The sequence below is a fragment of the Rana temporaria genome, chromosome 3 (assembly GCF_905171775.1).
Source record: "Rana temporaria chromosome 3, aRanTem1.1, whole genome shotgun sequence".
Classification (NCBI taxonomy): domain Eukaryota; kingdom Metazoa; phylum Chordata; class Amphibia; order Anura; family Ranidae; genus Rana; species Rana temporaria.
Window position 1 is genome coordinate 192,604,512 of NC_053491.1, and position 27,290 is coordinate 192,631,801.

A 27,290-nucleotide genomic window follows, 5' to 3' on the forward strand; every position below is an offset into this window, starting at 1 on the left:
TCTTCTGAGGGCAAAAAAGTTTACTCAGAGAATGGATACCAAGCGCCCAGCGGCGATTCAGTTCGCATGTGTTGCGCTAAATACGTTTTTTCACTTACTCACTCACTGACACCTGGGAATACTAATCCACAGCTCTGCAGATGGACAGGAAGTCTGATGCAACACAGGGACCAATGAGTCTGTCATGTGGACTGTGAAAAATAATCTGAAGTGTATGTAGGCAGGTGGAAATATGTTGGTTCTAGTGATATAGCGGCTAGCCCAGGCCAGTGGAAAATGCCAGGATGAACTCTCACCTCATGGAGGTATGCCTGAGAAGCCATACTACAGTAGTTTAGAGAGAAAGGCATTGTTCATGTTGAACTGTTATGCTACAACTTGTTCAGTAAAGTTACATTAACTCTTCTGAGCCTGGTCTAAAGCTATTCAAAGGGGTTCATATTGGTTTCTGGTGTATCTAAAGAACCAGGAAGCATTACTAAGGTGACAGGTCCTGTGGTAGAATGGGGGTCGATGTTCTGGATCCCTCCCTAGTGGTTGATTTCTAATAGCAACCGAATCCGAACCCACATTACCAGGGGCGGACTGACAGTTCATGGGGCCCCCGGGCAAAAGGAGATCATGGGGCCCCCTGTGTCCCCGCCCACGTTAAAGCTACATTCACACAAAGTCCCACCTACATATTACACTGCCCACATTGCAGGCGTTCAAAGAATTTCTCTATGTTTATTATAGGAGTTAAAACATGTAAGGGACATTCTTCCCACTGATCACCAATGTAAGGGACATTCTTCCCACTGATCACCAATGTAAGGAACATTCTTCCCACTGATCACCAATGTAAGGGACATTCTTCCCACTGATCACCAATGTAAGGGACATTCTTCTCACTGATCACCAATGTAAGGAACATTCTTCTCACTGATCACCAATGTAAGGGACATTCTTCTCACTGATCACCAATGTAAGAGACATTCTTCCCACTGATCACCAATGTAAGGACATTCTTCTCACTGATCACCAATGTAAGGACATTCTTCTCACTGATCACCAATGTAAGGGACATTCTTCCCACTGATCATCAATGTAAGGACATTCTTCTCACTGACCACCAATGTAAGGAACATTCTTCTCACTGACCACCAATGTAAGGAACATTCTTCTCACTGATCACCAATGTAAGGGACATTCTTCTCACTGATCACCAATGTAAGGGACATTCTTCCCACTGATCACCAATGTAAGGAACATTCTTCTCACTGATCACCAATGTAAGGGACATTCTTCTCACTGATCACCAATGTAAGGGACATTCTTCCCACTGATCACCAATGTAAGGAACATTCTTCCCTCTGATCACCAATGTAAGGGACATTCTTCCCACTGATCACCAATGTAAGGAACATTCTTCTCACTGATCACCAATGTAAGGGACATTCTTCTCACTGATCACCAATGTAAGGGACATTCTTCCCACTGATCACCAATGTAAGGAACATTCTTCCCTCTGATCACCAATGTAAGGGACATTCTTCTCACTGATCACCAATGTAAGGGACATTCTTCTCACTGATCACCAATGTAAGGGACATTCTTCCCACTGATCACCAATGTAAGGAACATTCTTCTCACTGATCACCAATGTAAGGGACATTCTTCTCACTGACCACCAATGTAAGGGACATTCTTCTCACTGACCACCAATGTAAGGGACATTCTTCCCACTGATCACCAATGTAAGGAACAGTCTTCTCACTGATCACCAATGTAAGGGACATTCTTCTCACTGATCACCAATGTAAGGAACAGTCTTCTCACTGATCACCAATGTAAGGGACATTCTTCTCACTGATCACCAATGTAAGGGACATTCTTCTCACTGATCACCAATGTAAGGGACATTCTTCTCACTGATCACTAATGTAAGGAACATTCTTCTCACTGACCACCAATGTAAGGGACATTCTTCTCACTGACCACCAATGTAAGGGACATTCTTCTCACGGACCACCAATGTAAGGGACATTCTTCTCACGGACCACCAATGTAAGGGACATTCTTCTCACGGACCACCAATGTAAGGGACATTCTTCTCACTGACCACCAATGTAAGGGACATTCTTCTCACTGACCACCAATGTAAGGAATATATATAGGGAATAACACTCACTTAGGCTGGATTCACACCTATGGCATTTTTTGCTTTTTTGCATTTTGCAGATTTGCACTACAGAACGTGTTCCATAGGAAACCATGTTAAATGGATTGTTGTGCAAATCTGCAAAATGCAAAAAGCACAAAAAATGCCATAGGTGTGAATCAGCTTTAGTCCAGGTTCACACTGACAGCGGGAATAAAATTGTGCGAGACAGTTCAGCTAAACTCGCATGATTTCATACCCGCATGTCAGTGCGAATTTGGCGGGTGATTTCAGAGATATCTGTGTGGGTTGCTGCACAGATGTCTATAGAAATTGCACCAAGAAGTCGCCAAATGTTGTACAGAAACTACTTTTGGGAATCGGCGCCACAAATGGGGCATCGCACCGATTCAGTTAGTGCCATTGCCATGCGATTTGACATGTCAAATCGCATGGTAAATTGCTTCAATGTGAGCCAGGTCTAAGTGCTATTCCCTATATATAACACTGATATCTATACACTGAGTGGCATTCAGTGTACCAGATATCAGTGTGCAGGGCCGGATTGACCATTCGGTCAGTTGGCAACTGCCCGAGGGCACCGTGGTGGGAGGGCCCGGGCTGGCTCAGTCCGCCACTGGAGGTGCCCGCAACAGCGGCAGCTTATCATACACAATAAAAAAAACTGAGTCTGTACCCCTGAGAAAGCAGTGCCTTGAACCATTAAATCCCACAAGCTAGGTTGATGTGGCTGTTGTATGAGAGGGGTCGGGAGGTATGAGCTGGCCGGTGTCCTGACGATATGGTTCCTCTATCGGATAGTTTCCGACCTCAACTGTGCATGCTCAGTCAGAGTCTACGGAAATCTCCGAGGCTGAACAGCTGTTTGTCCGCTGTAAATGGAGCATGCGCAATGCGCTCGCTCCCGACCCGATGCTTGGGGCTGGTTATACACGGCTCCTCCACTCGATGGCCAGTGCTTTTGTCAAAGGGGTGGATGTCATATTCAGAATATCAACAAACTGGGGGCGTGTGTAACCAGCACCAAGCATTGGGTCGGGAGCAAGCGCAGTGTTCATTGCATATGCTCTGTTTACAGCTAACAAACAGCTCTTCGGCTTGAAGATTTTCGTAGCCTCCGACTGCGCAAGTGCAGCGCCTGCGCAGTCGAGGTCGGAAACCTATCCAATAGGGGAACCATCTCGACAAGACACCGGGATGGATGGCTCATCATGTGCACTAGTGAATAGCCCCTGACATGACCTGCTACCTGGTAAATAAGCACAGACACAGCACAGGGCAAGAAGGTAAAGAAACAATCAGCATGGGCATGGCTCTTATAACACAGATTAGACACTGTCACGGTAACTGCAATCACAGGGCTTTCATTATTTATGACACTGACCTGCTAATCTGCACACAACACAAGGCAGGTCATTGTGAATGCCATTCGTTCCTGTGTTTGTGCAATTCAGTGTGCTCTGCCTCTCCAGTCCATCAGCAGCAGCTCCTTCACATGCGGTCCTCCGAGGCAGTGACTTATGGCCCCGCCCCCTCAGCTGAGCCACAGGGGAGAGAGGTGGCCGGAGCGCCTGTCACAGTGTCACTGTACATCCCCTCACGCACAGCTCACGGCTCTGATGAGCCATCCATCCTGGGAAGCTCATAACTCCCGAGCGAGCCTCTTATACAAGGCATCTCGGGGGTACAGAGTACAGACTCCGTTTTTTTAATTGTGTAGAAGCTGACGCTGCTGCGGGCACCTCCAGGGACGGACTGAGCCAGCCCGGGCCCCCCCACCACGGGGCCCTCAGGCAGTGCCCGAATGACCGAATGGTCAGTCCGCCCCTGCACATTACTGAGATCTATGGCCTGGTTACGAGGTTCAAAAAGTGAAGGCGTTAATGAGCATGCATGGGGTCCGCGCTATGTGCATGGATGGACCCCATTCTGAGAGTGAACTAACAGAAGTGCGCAGGACTGGTGGAGTGGGCACAGGCTTAGCACATCCCTCCCAATACAACATTTCCAAGTAACAAAGTGTAGTGACATGGGACACCACGTTTTCCGAGGAACTCTGCATTTCTACTGCACAAATTGAAGACTCATCTCTAAGTTGGAGCCTTAATGTTAGACTTCGCATGACCATTGTCTCCGCCTGGTCCTCAGGCATTAATAAGTGTGCTCCCCACGAAAGGTACCCCTACATGCAAGGCAAGCAGATCCCACCCACATGTAGAACACCCAGCAGCAGAATGAGTTCAGAAGTGCACCTGAGCAGGCTAGAGTACAGGGAGAAAAGTTTATAGACTATGCCAGCAAGGATCAGCCCTCAACCAATTGCTTAATGCCTAAGCAATGACAGAGTTGATTATCCAGCTGGATGAATGCAGCAGGATTTTCATCCTAATACAGGAGTGTGATGTTAGATATTCAAATGTTACCCCAGTGCAGCCGTGTTAACATGGTATATTGTAGGAGCTTGATTTTCCTTCTAACGCAGATAAAGAGTAGCTGTAGATGTATTTTACCTTGAATAGTACATGATGTACATAACCACAGTGACAACAGCTATCTGTATCAGGAATAATTCACTTTAAATATGGTTGCCAAGATCGCTAATGCCTTGTACACACGATCGGAATTTCCGATGGGATAAAATCCGATGGAATTTTCCGTCGGAATTCCGTTCAAGCTGTCTTGCATACGCACTGTCAGACCAAATTTCGACAGTCCAAAACGCGGTGACGTCAAAGACTTTGACGAGCCGAGAAAAATTAAGGATTTTTTTCCATCGTGTGTACAAGGCATAAATGTCCAAATACCTCTAACACCCATTTGTAAATATACAGTAAAAGGAATTCCATGTAAGGTTCACTGAACCCTACAAATAGCACTCAACCCAGAACACTGAAAGCAACTAGGAAAGCTATAGGTTGGTGTGTAAATTGGACTTTCAACTAATAAAAACTGTATCAGCTGAAGAAAAAAATAAAGTATGCATCTTCTGAAAACGTTTGCTTAAATTCTTTCAAAATGGCTAGCCTTAAGCCTCGTACACACGACCGAGTTTCTCTGCAAAAACCAGCAAGAAACTTGCTGGGAGATATTTTTTTGCCGAGGAAACCGGTCGTGTATACATTTTCGTCGAGGAAACTGTCGAGAAACTCGATGAGCCAAAAAGAGAGAAAGTTCTCTATTTCCTCGACGGGAATGGAGAAACTTGCCTTGTCGAGTTCCTCGACAGCCTGACAAGGAACTCGACGAGGAAAACGATGTGTTTCGCCCGTCGAGTTCCTCGGTCGTGTGTACGAGGCTTTAGTCAACCATGGCTATCCTCTTCTTTGCCAGAGATCATGTGACCAAATGCCTAAATTTTGGTCAAATGTTGTGGGAGATTAGTGTAATTTACACTTACCTCTGTAGCATTCATCACTAAATACACAAGCGCACCTCAATGTACTACCCTTATCTTCAAAGCTTCACAAATGTGCATGTTGACAACTACTTAATTTCAAACACTGTGCAGGCTCTGGAAGCATGTGGGCCATGGTAGTGTGGCGGGGAAAGTTGTGACATGCCTGAATCTAACAAAGGGTGCCATGTGGGTCCATGTTTATTACTCATTACAAGTATTTGAGACTAAAACGCATTCCTTTTCCAACAATACAAAATATTACATGACAGATGATAGAATGAAATATCTTGGGATCTGTTTGTTGCTTGCTTTCATTTTCAAAACTATCTATTTGCAGCCAGGCACAGATGCTACACTCTACTAGATATCAGTATCACAGGAGAAATGCTACCGGAAACAAAGTTCACTTCCCCTTTTAATCATACCTTTTAATCATATAGGTAAGATAAAATGCAAATATTGACACACTGTGGTGAGTGATTTTACAATAGTTAAACATCTTGCTATTACCTGTTGTCTGGGGATAGTCTCTGTTCAACATATGGATAGTTATAATCCATGCAAGATTTGTTAGGGGAGCCATGCCATGAACTCCCTTGGTTATTCACTTTCGTGCAGCTCTCCTTTGAAGGACTCAGAGAATGGACTGCTGATGCAGGGTTCGGAGAGCGCTCCACGTACCGGCAGGATCCAGAGGACTGTATCGAAAGGGTAGGTTGAAACCCATTTGGAAAGTGAGAAGTATGCATTAAACCTATAAAACACAGCATTGCATTGTGTTAAAAAAAAGTGGCAATTTATTTACATCTAAAGTGCTACATTTCAGTTTCAACATTGTAAATCAGAATCAAACACAATGTAAATCAATCTTCCCCTGCTGGAGCTTAAAAGAAAGTCAGTCTCACTTATGCAAACTTGTTCTTATCATGCAAACACCTTGCATTGCATTTACAGAGCATGGATAGGTAATTCTCCCTCTGAGACTTTTGTGTCCTGACAGCCGACTTTGGCAGCTATCAGAATACAATGGGGGCTGCCAAACAGCATATTCAGCCGATTGGCTGCAGTCACATTATGGCAAAGACCGTTTCTTTTCAGCTACTTTGATTTTCAGATCGAAGAATTTTTGGTTGTAGGATTCGTCATATAGAGGGAAAGTAGGAGAAAAAAAAAAGAATAGACCTGGATGGCCGCACTACAATGCAACACTTTTATTGTAGTAAAATCCAGCATATAACAGTTCATACTGTACAGAAGGGGGAAAATATAAGCAACTGACACGTTTCACACCTAAGATTGGTGCTTAATCTTAAGCATCAATCTTAGGTGTGAAACGCGTCAGCTGCTTATACTTTTTCCCTTATGTATAGTATGGACTGACTGTTTTATGCTGGATTTTACTACAATAAAGGTGTTGCATCAGAGTGTGGCCATCCAGGTCTATTCTTTTGTCTCCTTTACAGAGCTTGCACCTGCGTGCCTCATTAGGGTGTGTATTCCATGGAACTCTTGCTATCTCTCCTCTCTTCACTTCAACAATAGGTGGAAAGTGACAGATAGATGAGCTCATCAATCTGCTTCTTTCTCATTTCACTGTCCAGTTACAAGCTGGGGGAAGCACAAGTGTTACTTAACTGCAGCAAGAAAAAATACAGTCTCCTGTTTTGTAAATCTCAAAACTGGATAATCAGAAATATAAAATCTTTTGGTCAGTAAAACATCACATATATACACTTCCTTCGAAAAGTATTCATGCCCCTTGAAATTTTCCATGTTTTGTAATGTTACAACCAAAAACGTAAATGTATTTTATTGGGATTTTATGTGATCGATTAACACAAAGTGGCACATAATTGTAAAGTGGAAGGAAAATGATAAATGGTTTTTAATTTTTTTTACAAATAAATATGTGAAAGGTGTGGCATGAATTTGTATTCGGCCCCCTTTACTCTGATACCCCTAACTAAAATCTAGTGGAACAACATTTCCTTGTGTAAAATCTAGTGGAGCCAATTGTCTAGAAGTCACCTAATTAGTAACTAGAGTCCACCTGAGTGTAAATTAATCTCAGAATAAATACAGCTGTTCTGTGAAGCCCATAGATGTTTGTTAGCGAACCTTAGTGAACAAACAGCATCATGAAGGCCAAGGAATACACCAGATAGGTCAGGGATAAAGTTGTGGAGAAGTTTAAAGCAGGGTTAGGTTATAAAAACAATATCCCAAGCTTTAAACATCTCACAGAGCACTGTTCAATCCATTATCCAAAAATGGAAATAGTATTGTACAACTGCAAACGTACCAAGACATGGCCGTCCACCTAAACTGACAGGGCGGGCAAGGAGAACATTAACCAGAGAAGCAGCCAAGAGGTCCATGGTAACTCTGGAGGAACTGCAGAGATCCACAGCTCAGGTGGGAGAATCTGTCCACAGGACAACTATTAGTCGTACAATAAACAACTCTGGCATTTATGGAAGAGTGCCAAGAAGAAAGCCATTGTTCAAAGAACGCCATAAGAAGTCCAGTTTGCAGTTTGCGAGAAGCCATGTGGGGGACATAGCAAATATTTGGAAGAAGGTTCTCTGGTCAGATGAGACCAAAATTGAAGTTTTTGGCCTAAAAGCCAAGAGTCAGAGGCAGCACAATGCACTGCGTTGCTCAATATTGTAGTGTGATTCAGGACAGTGCGCTGTGATAAAATGCAGCATGTCTGCATTTTATCGCAAAGCTACGCTGCATTGCAGTGTGAATGGGACACATAGGAAGCATAGGAATATCGCAGTCCCAATAAAAATTGCAGATCGCCACCATTACAAGTAAAAAAATTAAGTAATAAAAATGCCATAAAACTACCCCCTATTTTGTAGACGCTATAACTTTTGCGCAAACCAATCAATATACACATATTGCGATAATTTTTTTTACCAAAAATATGTAGAAGAAAACATATCAGCCTAAACTGAGGAAAAAATAGTTTTTTCATAAACAAATGTAGGATACTTATTATAGCAAAAAGTAAAAGATATTGGGGGTTATTTACGAAAGGCAATCCACTTTGCTCTACAAGTGCAAACTTGAAATTGCACTTGAAAGTGCAGTCGCTGTAAATCTGAGGGGTAGATCTGAAATGAGTGGAAGCTCTGCTGATTTTTATCATCCAATCATTTGGAAGCTAAAATGCTGTTTTTTATTTTCCTTGCATGTCCCCCTCAGATTTACAGCGACTGCACTTCCAAGTGTTCTTTCAGTGCAATTTCAAGTGCACTTTGCAGTTGTAGTGCAAAGTGGGTTTGCCTTTCGTAAATAACCCCCATTGTACTTTTTTAAAAATTGTCGCTCTTCTTTTGTTTATAGCGCAAAAAATAAAAACCGCAGAGGTGATCAAATACCACCAAAAGAAAGCTCTATTTGTGGGGAAAAATAGGACCTCAATTTTGCTTGGGAGCCACGGTGCACGACCGCGCAATTGTCAGTTAAATCAACGCAGTGCCATATCGCAAAACAATTCCCGGTCATTGGGCAGCCAAATCTTCCGGACTGAAGTGATTAAACCAGAAATTATATCTTAAAGCAAAAGTCCATAGGTGGACCTCAGGAGAGCAAAGGCAAGCATAAAGAAATCCCAATGTAAGTAAAGGGCTTAGTGGAAAACCCATATAAAGTGAGTGGGTAAATGTGCACTAATGTTAAAGAACAATCCCAGGTATGGATATTTTTAGATTGTTACATGGTTTCAGCGTGGACCAATGTAACTATGCATTATACCATACCTAGCTGATCCCTCTGGAAGCTGGAAATCTTTGTAGTAGGCACCGTTACCACAAAAATATCCACTAGCATCTGGGTACTGTGCTGAGCTTCCTCCTGGAAACAATAGGAGAGCAGAATGGCTAGTCGAAAAAGAGGTAATATATTATTTATATAAAAAATTGTCTGATTTTATAATATTATGTGTAGTTGTTTGGGTACCTTAAAAGTCAGCCGTTTCCCCATTTCCATATCTATTGCACTGGAAAAGAACTACAGGAGCTGGATGGAAAATGGCTGTTGTGTTCCGAAAATTATTTTTCTCCAATCATTTGTAAAATATTCACACAGAAAATATACAGCTCAACACCCCTTTCACACTGAGCTGCCCATAGCGTCGGCGGCAAAATGCCGCTATTTTCACCGCCGACGCTATGGGCGGATTTGCGGCGCATTTTGGCTGCTAGCGGGGCACATTTACCCCCCGCTAGTGGCCGAGAAAGGGTTAAAACCGCCCGCAATGAGCTGCTGAAGCAGTATAACCGCGCTGTCCCATTGATTTCAATGGGCAGCAGTGGTGGAGGAGCGGTATACGCACCGCTCCTTCACTGCTCCAAAGATGCAGCTAGCAGGCCTTTTTTAACCATCCTGTTAGTGCAACGCTCCAGTGTGAAAGCCCTCTGGCTTTCACACTGGAGACAATAGAGCAGCACTTTAAGGGTGGATTGCAGGCGCTATTTTTAACGCTATAGCGCATGCAATATGCCCTCAGTGTGAAAGGGGTATAAAGCAAATGTCTACTTAAAGAAATATGGGTGTTGCCATTGCTGACTTCTGCAATGCTAGTTGCTATTTCGAGACACTGAGGCAAGTATGCTAAATCAGAAGTGAGAATGAAGTCAAAACTCCCAATCTAAATATGTGGCCCAAGACAGTGAGGCAGAAAATACTAAAGCCCCAGGAATACCACAAAAAGGGAAAGTCAGCAATGGCTGCCTAACAACTTCATCATTAAAGGTCTATACTGAGAGCATAGGCGTGCGCACAGGGTGTGCCAGGTGTGCTTTAAACCCCTGATATTTCACCAAAGCCCCCTAATGAGGCTCCTAAAAAAATAAAAAATAAAGAAATAAAGAAAATTGTAAAAAATAATACAAATTAAAAACTACTGACACCAATCTCCGTTCTACTGACACCGTCTATATATTTATATACACATGCACACACATGTGTGTTTGAGCTTTGAGGTGCACACCCAAATGCAATAGGCTGTGCACACCTATGACTGAGAGACATATGTAAGCTGCCACTGCAGACTACATACGAAAATGACTATCATGCTGATTTGGTGTCTCCAGTTCTTTCTCAGTTATTAATATAGGCCCAGATCAGAATTTCATCTTGATCTTGAATACAGCTGCTGCATGCTTATTCCGGGTCAATATCTCACAATACATCAAAGCTATAGAATTAAGACTGCCAACAATAGGATAGAGACAGACCTCATATACTGGGCCCAGGTCCCATCAGTTCAGCAGGAAGCTCAGGGGCAGAGAGGGGACTCTTCAATACCTTTGGCTGCATGCACAGTATTCCCCGGGCCCAGCAATTAAGGCAGGCTGTATGGGAGAAGGGGTGGCATGGGGCAGTCAGGTAGGATGTGTGGGGCCCCACAATTTCAAATGGCAGCCCTGTATAAAATCACAACCACCACCAATCAACTAGCATTTACAGAAGAAAGTCAGCAAAAGGTAGCCTAATCATCCCTCTCATTACAGGCCTTTATTAAAGTATAACTAAAGGCAAAACCTTTAGATTGCTGTCTGTGCCCTCGTTAGGGAGTGTTGCCCTTTTTATTGGTCTTGTATTACCATTATCACCAAAAGCAAAAGAAAATCCCTAAATTCGGACATGTCACCAGAACAGGGATAAAGGGGAAATCTTCCAATGGGGATCCTAGTGACAACCACAGATTCCCTCACTTTAGGGGAGGGGTCCCCTCACTTCCTGTTTTGGCTATGGAACGGGAAGTGGAGGGAAATCTACCCAATGGAACACAGACGGCAAAAATAAAACTGATTATAACCATTCCTTACTCTGTCTAAAATGAAAATAAAATTAAAATGTTGCCTTTCATTCTACTTTGTTCCATCTAAAGAAAAAGATGACCAGCTGGTAAGAATAATAACTCTTTCAATAAGTATTCACAAACCACTTGACTGGAAATATAATGTACGCAAACAGACAATATACTGTAGTACAATACTATTCAAAATGCATAAACCTATAAACCCATCCATTTATTAGAGACATAAATTGAAAGGTAAATAATGATTGGTTCATATGCTTATTTGTCCAATTATGTATGCCTTAAATAGAATTTTGCATCACAAATACAATTCAGTAATACAGCCAATACAGTCAAAAGCCCAGTAAACATGGGCCGAATGTCAGGCGGCATTCAATAGAAATCGTCTGACATTCGGCCTGTGGGTCGTGACCAAAAAAGGTCTGCCGATTGGCTCCCGATCAGCACTCTCTGGCTGAAACCACTGACCAGAGTGTTCTGGTGGGGGGAGGGGGGTGAATGCAGTCAGGACACAATAGCATAGCAGAAGAGATCACTGCACTAACATTGCATAGTTGGTGCAGCGGTTTCTCCTTAACTGTCAGTTTTTTTTTTTTTTTCATTTAGCCCTGCTGGGTTGAACAAAAGAAACCTAGTAGTGTATACTGGGGTTAAATTTACTTTGCTCCTACATCAACCACTGCAGAATTCTGGAAGTATGAAAGACTGAAAGTAAAGTAGAGATTTTATGCCCAGAGAGTTGATCCTTCAGTTTTAAATGAACAAATCAATAACCAGAATTTATAAAATGCCAAGTTACTTTACCAATTTGTGGTGGTGAACATGGCTCTGATCCAGAATCAGGAGGTGAATCCGGTAATCTGAGTTACATAGAGAAACATTAATATATAGATATTTATTATTATTTATTTTACAAAATAATTGCATATTTCAAATAAATATTTTTTTTCAAATATATTCTATATGACCTTGACCACAACCAAAAGTACAAAAGGACTTACATTTCTAATCCATTAGTTCCCTAAACTAACCCAAAATGTATGTGGCAGAACCCCTATTTTATCAGAAGGTAATATGTATTATCTATTCATTTGGATGTTACTGCAATACATTATTCATCAAGTACAGTAGACTTATCAATATCAGATGAAAAGCAGAAGAAATACATAATACTGTAAATCAGTCTACCCAAAGCTAATGCTTTAAATTTGATAGATAGGATATCGGAGAGCTAATAATATTTGCCAGAGACCTTACTGGTGGGGAGCACTGAGTCACAACTAATTGGCTTCTTTGTGCTGTTTCTCCCTATCCCAGTGTAGATTATGCTGTACAGGAAATTACAAATGGGTGATGCCAAGTCAAATTTAGGTACTTGCATTTAACAAAAAAAAACATTTATCCTGCAGTGACCTAGGGGACCTGTGGCAGGCACTACTGAGCATGGTGGGGGGCACAGGCATCAAGCAACACACCCCAAGACAGGTGTGTAGGATGTAAAGATTCTTTAAGCAGGAATGCTAGTATGCAACATACTAAGATTTAACAAATGAGTGAATGATCACTGGTACAGATAAATAAAATGCCTCTTCTTGCATAAGTTTTATTCTTTTTTATTACAATTTTATCCGAGTGTCAAAGTTGCTTATGGGAAAATGCAATAGGAGGTCTTTGAACATGCAAAGATGAGTGGGAAGGAACCTAATCTTAAAGGTGGACGGTAACAGAGTTTGATATTTTGGTAGTGAGATTATGCCACTGGAGAATACAAAACACTTAAGATGCCAATGGCTTTTCTTTGGACTGGTCCTTACAGTATGACAAAATTAATGCTACCCAAAGTCTTAATTTATGCATACAAATTTGGAACTGATCAGATGGTAAAAGTTGCAATATTACATTTTGCTGAAAAGCATTGCTTAATTTCTTGTTAACAGTCAATTAATTACACACCTGAAAAATAAAATGTTAAGCTCTTTCAAAATGACTATTTATTGAAAATATTATTCAAACACATAACATACAGGGGAATATTTATAAAGCAGTGATTATGACATTTACTACAGGTCAATCTTTCAGATGTATGCGTTTTAAATGCCAGTGATTAATTCACCACTAGTGAATGTTTGGTGAAAGTCACACGCTTTATAAATATGTCCTTATAGTGTTGCAGTTGTCACATAATCATCAATACAGTTATAATTTGGTAATTAATGCAATACAGTAGATACACAATAGTAACCATGAATACAGCCATACATTGCAAGTTTGGGGAAAGGTTTATAAAAGGGTTATAAAATCATAGATACAGTGTTGTGAAAAAGTATTTGCCCCCTTCCTAATTATTTTAATTTTTTTCGCATATTTCACACTTAATGATTCAGAACAAATTTTAATATTACACAAAGATAACCCGAGTAAATTCCAGATTCAGTTTTTAATTTATTATTTCATTTATTAAGGGAAAAAAGCTGTTCAAACCTGCCTGGCCCTATGTGAAAAAGTAATTGCCCCCTCCCATGCTGAATACATTTTTTGGAAAGCCAAGTTAAATTTCACTTGCCACACCCAGGCCTGATTACTGCCAGACCTGTTGAATCAAAAAATCTCCTAAATAGAAGCTGTCTGACAAAGGGAAGCACGCTAACAGATCACAAAAAGCCTCAATCTAAAAAAATTCAAGAACAGATTAGAAACAAAGTAATGTACATGTATTGGTCTAGGGAGGGTTTCAAAGCCATTTCTAGGGCTTTGGAACGCCATTAAACCACGGGGGGGAGCCATTATCCACAAATAAAGATAACTTGGAACAGTGGTGAACTTTCCCAGGAGTGGCCGGCCTACAAAATTTACTCCAAGAGCATGACGACGACTCATACAGGAGGTCATAAAAGAACCCAGAACAACATCCAAAGAACTGCAGGCCTCACTTGTCTCAGGTAAGATCAGTGTTTGTGATTCAACAGTAAGAAAGAGACTGGGCAAAAATGGCATCCATGGGAGAGTTCCAAGGCCAAAGCCACTGCTGACCAAAAAGAACACAAAGGCTCGTCTTACATTTACCATTTTACCCAAAAAAATCTTGATTACCCCCAAGACTTTTAGGCAAATATTCTGTGGACCGATGAGACAAAAATGTTACTTTCTGGAAGGTGTGCATCCCATGACATCTGGCATAAAACGAATACAGAATAATAATAGAAGAACATCATACCAACAGTCAGACATGGTGGTGGTAGCGTGATGGTCTGGGGCTACTCTGCAGCTTCAGGACCTGCACTACTTACCATAATTTATGGAACCATTAATTCTGAGCTCTACCAGAAAATCATATTTCTCATCAGTTCGTGACCTCAAGCACACTTGGGTTATGCAGCAGGACAATGATCCGAAACACAACAGCAAGTCCACCCCAAATGGTTCAAACAAAGCAAAATGTAGGTTTTGGAGTGGTCTTGTCAAAGCCCAGACTTAAATCCAATTGAGATGCTGTATTATGACCTTACTGGAAAACCCTCCAATTTGGCTGAATTAAAACGATTCTGCAAAGAGTGGACCAAAATTGCTCCACAGCAATGTGAAAGACTCATTGCAGTTGTTGCCGCCAAAGGTGGCACAATCAGTAATTAGGTTTAGGGGGCAATTACTTTTTCACATGAAGCCAGGCAGGTTCGGACAGCTTTTTTGCCTTAATAAATGAAACCATCATTTCAAAACTGCATTTTGTATTTACTCAGATTATCTTTGTGTAATCATATATATATTTTTTTTGATGATCCGAGTCATTTAAGTGTGACAATATGCAAACAAAATGATGGGTGGTAGCCAATGGAGTGGTCAGCAGAGAGGGATAGAAGATACTGAACGTTTGGTAAGGCGAATGAGTCTGGCAGCAGCATTCATGATGGACTGAAGGGGGGGGCAGCCTATGTAAAGGTAAGTCAAAGCCAATGAAGAGGGAGTTGCAGTAGTCAAGACGAGAGATAATCAGGGAGTGAATTAGAAGCTTTGTCGTGTCGTTGATTAAAAAGGGGCATATTTTAAGGATGTTGTGGAGATGGCAAGATTTCCACAGCGATTGGATGTGGGGCCAAAATGAGAGTTCAGAGTCCAGGGTAACACCTAGCAGCCCGGCAGGTGAGAACGGACTGATAGTTGTACCATCAATCTCAACATAGAAGTAGAAGTCATGTGAAATGACTCATGGTGGAGGAAAGATTATAAGGTCAGTTTAAATGACATGCATATTGATATGTTTAAATCATTTGGTTTCTAGTAGAGTGTTAATATCACAAAACTAGTGTTGCAATAGAAGTTTGATATTATAAGAGAGATGCCCCTCTATTAGGTGTTTGGGTAATTAGGTCTTTGGTATTGCAACTAGAGAAAACTATATTAGCAAAATTTAGCAATTTGGGAATTTCAGTTGGAAGTGTGTTTGTCTTGCATGCCTAAAATGTAAACAATACTGGGATAAGGATTTAAAAGTTTGGGCTACATAAAACAGATCAATCAGGATGACATTATTACATTACGTAACATTGGCAATAAAAAAAATAATGGTGTGTCTATAATTCTTTCCCTCTTTATCAGGTCTGTTTGAAGTTGTATAAAAGGAATTGTGAGGTTCAAAATGAGTTTAACCGGCAATTTGTACAAAACCTACACATTTTAAAATGCATGTACAGTATATGTGCTTTCATATGTGTTTTAATAGTAAAATAGTACAGAACTCTTAATACACTTTAGGTACAATTTAAGTTGCACTGAAAGCACAGGGGTATAAGCTCACCTTTTATCTTTAACAAAAGGAAAAAACTGCTCAAAACGTGTCTAAACCATAAAACCAAAAAATCAAGATATTGCAGTTTAGTTGTCATAAGATATGGTGGCTGCATTCGTTTTCACTTTTTGGTGTAAGAACATTTTCAGTAAGTACAGAAACAACATGTTAATCTTGTCAGACATGCAGTCTACTTCCTGTAAGCTTAAAATAAAAACACAAACATCCTTATCTTTCTTGTTTCAATTACTGGTTACATAAAAAAATAAAGCCGTCTAGTGCAGTCATAACATCCAAGGACTTGTAAGCGGCAATATATTGCATTTTTGGTTTTGGGTTTAGATATTGTTTATAGGGAATCTGCCATCAAAAATAGTATTTGGGCATACAGCTAGCTAGTAATTAGATAAGGTAGAGTTTTTCCACCAGTGGCGGCCCGTCTATAAAGGGCACACGGACACCGCCTCCCCTATCCATGAGTCCGGCCCCCTGATCTACTCCGAGGACCATGGATTCCAATGCGGGCTGGGTGTTTATTTGAAAGAACCCGATTAGAGCCAGAGGTGGCCTCGGAGTGCAGAGCATAGCGATGTGATCCCACCCTGTTGTGTGACTATAGCAAATTCATTTTTGCTATTTTCACACTAAAGTTCCTTCCCGACAATCAGGAGGCAGGTTGTGAAACCTGTTTCCTGATTGGCCAAAGCGTCAGGCTATTGGATGCCTAGCGCTTCAGCGGAAGAGGAGACACAGCGGAGGAAGCTTGAGGAGCGGACACTGGAGCTGCCACAGCCCGCACTCCAGGAGAGGAGGAGAAGAGACCACAGCCCCTCCACACAAGCAGGTAAGTGCTGGACTGCTGGACAGGGGGTGGTGTCAGTGTCGTACCAGGGGGGAAGTGCTGTGCCACTGGAGGGGGGTGGTTTGTTTGTCGCCCACCCAGAAGAAGAACCCACCAGCTGCCCCTGGTTTCCATGGTATCTGTCAGCCTTAGAATAGCCGTAGTGAAAAATTATCGCAAGTGTCCATTGTCTCCACAGAGTCTCCACAGTGTTGAGAACTCCAACTTTCAAAGCCATTCAGTATTTAAATCTTTCATATGTGGGATGGATCAGTCCATGCAGAAACTTTGAATCCAGATTAAAAGGAATAAAGAAGTGTAGTACTTACAGTACTCCAAAAGCAAAGTCATTACTGATGTACTCCTCCAGCATGCTTATGTCCACCATAGGATTATCCAAGGCTCTGTGTACATCTTGCCCTGAAAAAGCATTTGTTACAAAAAAAATTGCACATAAACTAGACACTTACACCTGTACTGGCACTAAATATTTTGTAGATTACGACCAACAATCTGATTAAAACGTTTTTTTTTTTAAATCGTGGGTGAAATACACAACCAAAAAGCTGATACTTGTAAGGCCAATTCTTAATATCTTTAGCACTCACTAATAAAACCTCTTTACTTACTCTGCCAAAAATAATTTTTACTTTGCTTTTTCCACAACTTATTCAAGTACCGTTAAATGCTAAGCAAATTAATACACTACAGATGTAAAAGCATTCTATGTTATAATGCAAAGAACCATAAAAGAAGACAAAGCTAAATAATTGGGGGCACGTGCAAGATTTGCACTTGAGAGGAGGTGTGCACCTTGCCTACCTGGGCCAGAGACAGTCAGGCCTCGTACACAAGATAGGTTAACCAGAGGACAACGGTCTGAAGGACCGTTTTCATCAGTCCAAACCGATCGTGTGTAGGCCCCATAGGTTATTTAACCTTAGGTTAAAAAATAGACAACTTGCTTTAAAAATTAAACCTATGGATTGGTAACCGATAGATCAAAACCGATCGTTCGTACGCACAACCATCGGTTAAAAATCCACGCATGCTCAGAATCAAGTCGACGCATGCTTGGAAGCATTGAACTTCGTTTTTTTCAGCACGTCGTTGTTATGTGTTGCGGCGTAAGGCTGCGTAATTCAAATGGGGATGTAGGGGGCGTGTTTTATTGAAATTTGTGTTGACCCCGCGTTTTTTACGTTTTGTTTGAACGGCGCATGCGCTGTCCGTAAAATATCCCAGTGTGCATTGCTCTAAATGACGTCGCAAGGACGTCATTGGTTTCGACGTGAACGTAAATTACGTCCAGCCGTATTCGCGAACGACTTACGCAAACGACGTAAAATTTCAAAACTCGGCGCGGGAACCACGGTCATACTTAACATTAGCTACCCCTCATATAGCAGGGGTAACTATACACCGGAAAAAGCCGAACGCAAACAACGTAAAAAAAAAGCGCCGGGCGGTCGTTCGTTTCTGAATCGGCGTAAATCCTCATTTGCATATTCCTTGCGTAAAAATACGGAAGCGCCACCTAGCGGCCAGCCTGAAATTGCAGCCTAAGATCCGACGGAGTAAGTCACACACCTGTCTGATCTTAGGGATATCTATGCGTAACTGATTCTCTGAATCAGTCGCATAGATATGACCGGCCAAACTCAGAGATACGACGGCGTATCAGGAGATACGCCGTCGTATCTCTTTCTGAATCCGACCCAGGATGTTCTCTCGGTTTCTCTCGTCCTGAACCCTTTTTCAGCCACTGAGTAGAAGGAGCACATTTACACCCACACACCTTAGTTAGGCATATTTAACCCTTTGATCGCCCTTAGTTAACCCTTACATTACAGTGTCGGCGGTGTACAGTATTTTTCACTGTTCGCTATTTTAGCGTCACTTGTGACATAAGATAGTATCAGATAGTGTCAGGGCCAGTTAGAATCCCTTCCAGCCAGGGTAAGTTAGTGTTAGATTGCCTGCACACTATCGCACTCACACTATAAGTCGCGGATCACTGCCATTGCTAGTATAGTGTCTGCATGGATAAATATATTGATCATGAATAGGACTATACTAGTGTCCCCCTTGGTATAGTGTCCCCAAAAATTCAGTGCTAGCAGGATCAGCCCCTATACCTACCAGTACTTGTGTTTACCCCCCCCAAGTGCAGTGTCAGTAGATCACTGCCACCTCTGATACATTGCATACAAAGCAGCAGTGTTAGAAAGATCAGGCCTAATCTCTGGTAGCACTGGCTTATTTCTGGCAGTTCAAGCAGTCCTTGACAGCCATGGGAGCTTAGATGATGAAGAAGAGGTCCCTGTTAGGATCAGGCATATCCGACGCCAGGTAGTTGAAGTGCTAGGAATGCATGAGTTTTCTCATATGTGGCAGGGTAAAGTACTAGTGCTGCACTACCTTTTGGTTGACTGGCAAGCCCCAGCTGCCTAGTAAATCCTAGCTTTTTACACGCATCACTGCAGTATCTCATGGTGACGTGGTCAGTCCCAGCAGTGCTGTACAAGCTGGTGAGGTGGCTAGCACTCATTGTGTCCCACAGTCACCAAGAATTAGAAGACAGGCCCATAGAGAGCCTATAGTGTCCTTCCAGAGGTGCTTTCAAATACTGATTGGCAGCCCCCAGATTCAGCAGCACCCGTTCTCCCCCTATTCATAGCTCAACCCAGAACTCAGGTGGAAACAGCAAATTTAACAACCCCCTTGATCTTTTGAGCTGTTTTTTATCTGTATCATTTGATTGTGGATCAGAGCAATCTCCATGCACAACAATACATCCAGACCGGGCCTTTTGGAAAACATACCACAATTTTCAAATTTTAACTTTTTGGGCCTAACCCTTACCAAGGGCATTACAAAAAAGAATGAATTTGCGGTCATATTGGTCCACAGACCTGATTCATCATATGCCCATGTTTTCTGCTGCATGGGTCAGAAAACGATACGACAATAATGCGTTTCAAGCATTTTAGTGATAATATACCGTCGTCCTCGGGTGACCCTGAATATGATTGGCCCTACAAAATTTGGCCCCTCAAACATACCACATACCTGGAGAAATAGGTTCAACTTCTAGGGCCAGGGCTCAGTAGATGGCAATTGTCCCGGAGCTGTCTGAGGAGTTGTGGTAGGAGGTGCTCAACACTTATCTGGTGTCCGTTATCTCTTCCATAGATAAAATGATTCAGTTTTGTAACCTCCACCAGCTGTATTATACGCCAGCTAGACTTTGCCGAATGCGTAGGAGGGAATCTGTCATAAATGTATGGGGGCGGGAGTCACCTTTCTACATATGGTGTGGGAATGCCCAAAGGTAAGGCCATTGTGGTCACAGGTAACTGAATTTATCTCTGATAAATTTGGCCTGCCCAATATATGTTCTTCCTTACGTTGCCTCCTGGGGATTTTTGACCAGGAGGAGATGAATGTATACACAAAATTGTTCCTTAGGATCCTGTTTTTTGGAGTGAGGAAACTCTTTGCCAGGTGTTGGATTCATGGAGAGTAGCTGACACTTGGGATGTGGATAAAGATAGTGAACTTGGATGTGCTGTTGTATAGGATGACCTATGAGGCTAGAGGGGCTCCCAAAGGGTTTAGGAAGGTATGGTTCAGATAGGTGGATTCTAAGAACACACTGTAAGAAGAGGGGTTATAGACTATTACATATGATTAAGAGTGTTTTTATTTTACTGCATGATTTCCAGCCTGGAGAGGAGGTGATGAGCACACTACTCAAAATAAGGATGGTTTTAGTTTTCTTATCCTACTAATCAAAGCTCATCAGTGTTGAAATCCCTATAGAGGGGGGAGGGTTTGTGGGGTTCTGTCCCTTTGGAGTAGAGGCACGGTTGCTTTTCTTTCCCAAGGGGCTGGGGGGGTTGGAGGGGGGAGTTCTATCATTTTTTTCCCTATTTTGTTTACTCTTTTTGACCTTGTGGTTGTTTGCTGCTTTAAAAAAAGAAAAAGCCACTACATTGCAATACAAGATAGGGTTGGAGACCTGAATGGTTCCGTTATGGAAGAATGATATTTGCACTATTTGTTGCATTGATGTGTATTTATTTCTCAATAATCTTGCTGTAACGCCTATCCCATGTTCTGTATGTCTATACTTTGTGTGAAATAAAAACATAAAAAAATAAAAATAAATAAAGGATGCAGATTTAGAGTTTATGAGGGAAAAGACCACCAGTGAAATTGAGCCCCCTGAATGCCCGGACTTCATTGGACGCAGTGGCTTGGCATCACCCTTGTTCTGGAAGGGGAACCATTTGCACGTGGACAACTATTATGCAAGCGTGCCACTTTTTAGACACTTATTCAATCTTGGAATTGGATTCTGTGGCACCATGCAGCCTAATCTCCGGGGCTTCCCCCAACAGCTCATTAACAAATGATTTAGAAAGGGAGAGAAAGCCTGCTTGCAGAATGAGTTACTTGCAGTAAAGTGGAATGACAAACTTGATGTTTTTCATCCTGCCTTCTATTAACACAGATCCAACAGTCCAAATTAACACAGCATCTGGTGTCATTGAAAAGCCTCTCTGTGTCCATTACTATAATCTTTATATGGGAGGTGTAAACCTCAACAACCATATGATGAAGCCGTATTTAGTATCCTGCAGAGTTAAATACTGGTACAAAAAAGTGTATATTTATTTATTTAAATTGGCTATATATAATGTTTTTGTATTATACAATTATATACAACTGGAAGAACTGGATTCTTCCCAAAAATTTTTATTTTTTTTGAAAATTCTTTTTATTGATTTTTTGCGCACAAAAAAACAGCCATTCACACCAGATAGGCAACATGCCCACCTAGACACAGGCCACGCAGGGCCGACACACCCAACAACAACAATTACAGTTGACTGACGTATACCCTCCCCCCACCCCCCACCCCTGACCCCAACCCCAACCTTGACCAACCACCCTCTCATAGCAGTCCAACATAGAAACACCTTGTGAAATCCTAAAAGTATAGTGCCCGCAGGCCTCCCTAGCTCAAAAGATATAGAAACATGTCATATTCAAATACTCAGATCAGGTGTATAGATCGCTGTATATCATCATTAATTAGCGTAGACTCTAAGGCAGTGGCGGAGCCCTCAATGAGTCAAGCCACAGCTCTAACCCACCGTGTCTGATGAGTCCAACCATGCCTGCCAAACCCTCTTGAATTTCTTATCACAACCCCTCGACCTATAGGTGGCCTTGTACATGTGTATTACCGAGTTAATCAGTCCCTTCCAAAAAGATAACGTAGGGGCATTGGAGTTTTTCCATTTCAGTAGAATAGCCTTCCTGCCATAAAACAACCCAATATTTAAAAGGGTACGGTGTGCTAAGGAGGGAACTACCTCCTCAACCAACCCGATGAGGCAGACCTTAGCAGTTAGAGGAACTGGGACACTCAGTACTCCCGACAGACACTCAACCACCCCTGCCCAAAAGTTCTGAACTTGAGGACATGTCCAGAATATATGCTCCGAGCCCGCTGGGGTATAATTGCACCGCCAACACTGGCCAGTACTGGCGGGGTAAATACGTGATAACCTGGCTGGGGTATAGTAAATGCGATGTAAAAATTTAAATTGGATTAGACGATCCCGAGCCGAGACCAGGTGTTTGAAGGGGTGGTCCCACATGTCGTCCCAGTCTTCCCCTTGAATGTCGGGAATCTCACTCTCCCATCTCTCCCTACACCTAGACACCCCAATAGGGGTTTTTGTAAACATGGCCTTATACACTGTGGACAGGGTTTTAGATAAATCCTCCGTAGTTAATAAATTCTCCAGCGCCGAGGGAAGAGACTCCACCCTACGGCTCCCGAACTGGGCCTGAAAAGCATGGCGCAGCTGTAAGTATCTAAAGAAGAAGGAGTTCGGCAGATTATGCCTGGTCTTTAGCTGGTCAAATGAGATCAAGTCACCTTCTCTAGTAACATGTTCCAGCAGTTTGACCCCCCCACAGGCCCAGATCATTGGGTCTGGGAGAGAGCAAAAGTCCGGTAAATTTGGGTTCAACCACAGAGGTGCCGAGGGCGAGACTCCCAAATACGAAGGCGAGACCATGGTGGTAGCAACCTCCCATGCCCTAATGGTAGCCCTCATAGTGGTTGTTAACGGTAGGGTAGATTTTGGGCCTCTGTATAGAGCCAACCTCAGACTTTCATAGGACCCCAACAGTGCCGCCTCCAGAATAGTGGCCGTGTCCCCCTCGTCTGCCAGCAACCAGCGCCTGGCAAAAACCATCTGGCCAGCCAGATAATATTTCTGCCAATCCGGGAGTGCCAGCCCCCCCTGACCCCAAGGTTCTTGGAGGACCTCAACACCTAGTCGGGGAGACTGAGGCGACCAAATAAAAGACCCAATTATACCGTTCAGTGATGTAAAGAACGATTTGGGAACCCACATCGGGGAGTGACGCAGAAAGTATAGGAGAACTGGTAAAAATTTCATTTTAAGCAGGTTGACTCTTCCAAGTAGCGAAAGGGGCAATTTCTTCCAGGCCTGAACCCGTTGTTTCAGAGTAACCACTAATGGGAGAAGATTTAAAGTCATATAGTCGGTAATATTGGCAGTAATTTTAACCCCCAGATACGAGGACACCCACTGCAGCGGTAGCGCTTCGTCCCGCTGCATCTGGGCCTCGGGACCTAGAGGTAATATAGAGGACTTGTTCCAGTTCACACGCAGGCCCGAAAAAGAGGCAAACGTGTCCAGAACCTGTAAGGCTGCTTTAAGCGACACCCCCGGATCCCTAAGGAATAGTAGCAGGTCGTCTGCATAGAGCGCCACACTTTCTACAATCGTTCCAATTCGGATCCCCCCCTCCTCCCCCGATTTTCTAAGTGCCCTGGCTATAGGCTCCATCATTAACGCAAAAAGGAAGGGGGAAAGCGGGCATCCCTGTCTTGTACCCCGACCAATTTGGAAGAATGGGGATATCTTAAAACCCATCCGAACAGCCGTTCGAGGGTTGGCATATAGCAACTTAATCCACTTACGATAACCAGGACCGAACCCCATTTCCTCCAACACTTTGTGCATGTACTGCCAATCTACGGAATCAAAGGCTTTTTCGATGTCAATGGACACAATCACTTTACCCGGGCACTCAGCATTATCCAATTGGATATGCGTGAATAACCTTCTCAAGTTTGTGTCCGTTGACATACCCGGCATGAACCCCGTTTGGTCAACCTCCACTAGGGTCGAAATGACTCCAGCCAATCTCGACGCCAAGACCTTAGTAAGGATCTTAAGGTCCATGTTGAGTAGAGCAATCGGCCTATAGGATGAGCACTCCATCGGGTCTTTGCCTGGTTTTAAAAGGAGCACCATGTACGCCTCCATCATGGACTCAGGTAAGGCCCCCGATTCCCAGCAGTGCCTAAAGAGCCGGTTCAGTCTAGGCGCCAATTGAGACTTATAGGTCCTGTAGAAATCCGCCGGGAACCCATCAGGCCCCGGCGCCTTCTGCGGAGGAAACGCCTGCATTGCTGCCTCTATCTCTAGAACCGAGATGGGCCTATCTAAGGATTCAGCATCCTCGTCCGACAGGTGGGGCAAGGCTACCTCCCTCAACAACTCGTCCAACCCAGCAGAGTCATACGCCGAGATGGGCGAGTATAGAGCTGAGTAGTACCTCACAAATTCGTCTAGAACTTCCGCGGGATCTGTAACCAAGGCCCCTCCCCTCCCCCTCACTCCAGGTACACTGACTGTCGTTTTTGGGTCCGCAGCTAGATTAGCTAGAAGCTTACCGTTTTTGTCCCCTTCTGCAAAAATAGTCTCCGCCCTACTCTTCACCTCAGTATGGGCTAAGTCCGAAAAATGTAGGGCAACTGCACGCCTAGCCTCCAGTAGGGACACATAGTTGGCCTCCGAGGGAGAGTCTGCATGTGTTTTAGCACTCTCCCGCTCTTTGGCCGTCAGGAGTTCACATTCCCGATTATGGTCCCTCCTGGCTGCTTTAATGGCCGAGATACACTCCCCCCTGGTCGCTGCCTTGAACGCATCCCAGACCACCGGGGGTTCAGCCGAACCCTCGTTGGTCTCCCAATACGTAGCCATGGAAGTTTTAAGGTGTTCTAGTACCTGATCCTCTACCAACCAACCCGGCGATAGTCTCCAGCCCCCCTTCGTCCCCCGGTCCGGGAAGGCTAAGGTGGCCATTAGAGGGTTATGATCCGAGGGGCCCCCGGCTAGATATTCCATCATGCATACATTTTGTAGGATAGGGGTATTGCCAAACGCCAAGTCTATCCTAGCCGACGACCTATGCGTAGTGGATAAGTGAGAGTAAGAGACTACATCCGGATGTTTCCACCTCCATAGTTCCGTCATTCCCGCCACCGAGACCCAAGAACTGAGATCCCCCAAGGCCGTCCTAGCAGCATTGGAGGAGTCCAGCACCGGATCAAGGATGGCATTAAAGTCTCCCATGAACAATGTCGGAACATGGAGATACGGCCCAGTGTCACCAGCAGGTCATACAACAATTTAGATTGGAAGGGAGGAGGCACATATACATTTACCAATAAAAGCTTATGAACCGATAAATTCAAGAGGAGGGCCACGTATCGTCCCCCAGGGTCAGTAAATACCTGGTGAACTACACACTGCACGGCCTTGCTAATCAGGATTGAAACCCCCCTAGAATATGTGGAATAGGTGGAGTGAACCGCCCTCTGTATCCAGGTCTTACGCATTGCTAGGATCTTACTACCCTCCAGATGTGTCTCATGAAGGAGAACAATATGTGGCCTGACTTGTTTGAGGTATTGAAATACCGCCGCCCTCTTGAACCTATTATTCAAACCTCTGACATTCCATGACAGTATCTTAATTCTACTATCCATTACCTATTGTAAAATTATACATTCTCAAAGACATGACCATTGAATAGGAAAAAATGAGCCAGAGAAACCTGCAGCAGGTCAAATAGTCCGTGTAGTTCAAAGGTGCAAAAAACAAAAAAGGTCCCATGGTGTTGGTCAAAACCCCCCCCCCCCCTGCCATTATACCAGAAACTAAAACAAAAACTGTCCGGTATGCAGCTTCATCCCTGTAACAAACAAACCTGTCAGAGTTCCACCGTCGGTGACGATAGTTCGGCTTAGACGTGCACATAGTATAACAAAAAAAGAGAAAAAAGAAAACTTGTGCCCATCATCAAAGCCCCATTGGCTGATCAAATTCAGTTATATTGCGGTCTTGTGGGAGAGTACATAGAGCAAGGGCCTAGTGGCCAAGTCCCACCGGGGATTCAGCCGGCCGTGACAGCAGAACATGGCACACCAAGGACTCAATCAGCGAGGTCTAGTATTAAGGATTCCCAATAAATTTCCCCCTCCTCCCCTCCCCCTCCAATAAAACTGAAAATAATATTTGGTAATCAAAGAAAAAAGAAAAACGAAGAGGGGAGAATCAGCAAAACCAGCAAGAGGAGGCATCCTCGTGTGTAGAGCAGAACTGCAAAAACAGGAACACAGACCCCGACAGGGTCCTGAAGAGACCATCTAAGGTAACGATAACGATTCTGGACGAGCTGCAAACTTCACCGCGACCGATCCAACCATTCACAGGCCTCTTGCGGGTTGTCAAAGAATTTCACCGACCCCTTGAATTGCACGCGAAGACGGCTTGGATACAGCATGCTGTATTTGAGCTCTCTTTCTCTGAGTCGTCTCTTCACATCCGTGAAGGAGCGTCTGCGTCTCTGCGTCTCCGCCGAGAAGTCAGGGAAAAGCATGATCCTTGCGTTGTCATACCTTAGCTCCTTCTGTTTTCTCGCTTCAGCCAGCAGCATGTCACGGTCTCTATAGTTGAGAAACCGGACCAGGAACGGTCTGGGAGGGGCACCCGATGGCCGAGCAGCAGTGGGTACTCTATGGGCCCGTTCAACCACATAAGTGGGAGGGAGATCCCCCAGACCGAGCAGGGTCTTGAAGAAGCCCTCAGCAAAGGTGGCCGTTGACATTCCCTCTGCTCCCTCAGGCAGGCCTACCACGCGGATGTTATTGCGTCGTTGCCTGTCTTCCGCATCGTCCGCACGGTGTTGTAGGGACCGGACCATGTCATGCAGCTCCGCAAGTTGGGAGACATGTGTATGGGAGATATCCTCTACCCCCGAGATACGGTCCTCAGCAGCGGTCAGCCTACCCCTGATCTTGTCCAGATCATGGCGGATGAGGTTACATTCAGTCGCCAGGCTGTCCATGCGACTCACCAGTTC

The 27,290-nt window shown here is 43.6% G+C and overlaps 1 protein-coding gene across 3 annotated transcripts in view; it reads right to left on the reverse strand.

Annotated features, from left to right (window-relative positions):
* Positions 1 to 27,290, reverse strand: part of MYRFL (myelin regulatory factor like) — a 180,448-nt gene that overhangs the window by 133,644 nt on the left and 19,514 nt on the right. The window contains exons 2-4 of one of the 3 annotated variants that reach the window (XM_040344013.1): positions 17,351 to 17,441; positions 12,202 to 12,257; positions 6,069 to 6,312 (exon numbers count right to left, since the gene is read on the reverse strand). In XM_040344013.1, the coding sequence (XP_040199947.1) occupies positions 6,069 to 6,312; positions 12,202 to 12,257; positions 17,351 to 17,441 (391 nt within the window). The remainder of the gene's footprint in view (positions 1 to 6,068; positions 6,313 to 12,201; positions 12,258 to 17,350; positions 17,442 to 27,290) is intronic. The other 2 variants (XM_040344016.1, XM_040344015.1) reach the window with 2 other exon arrangements.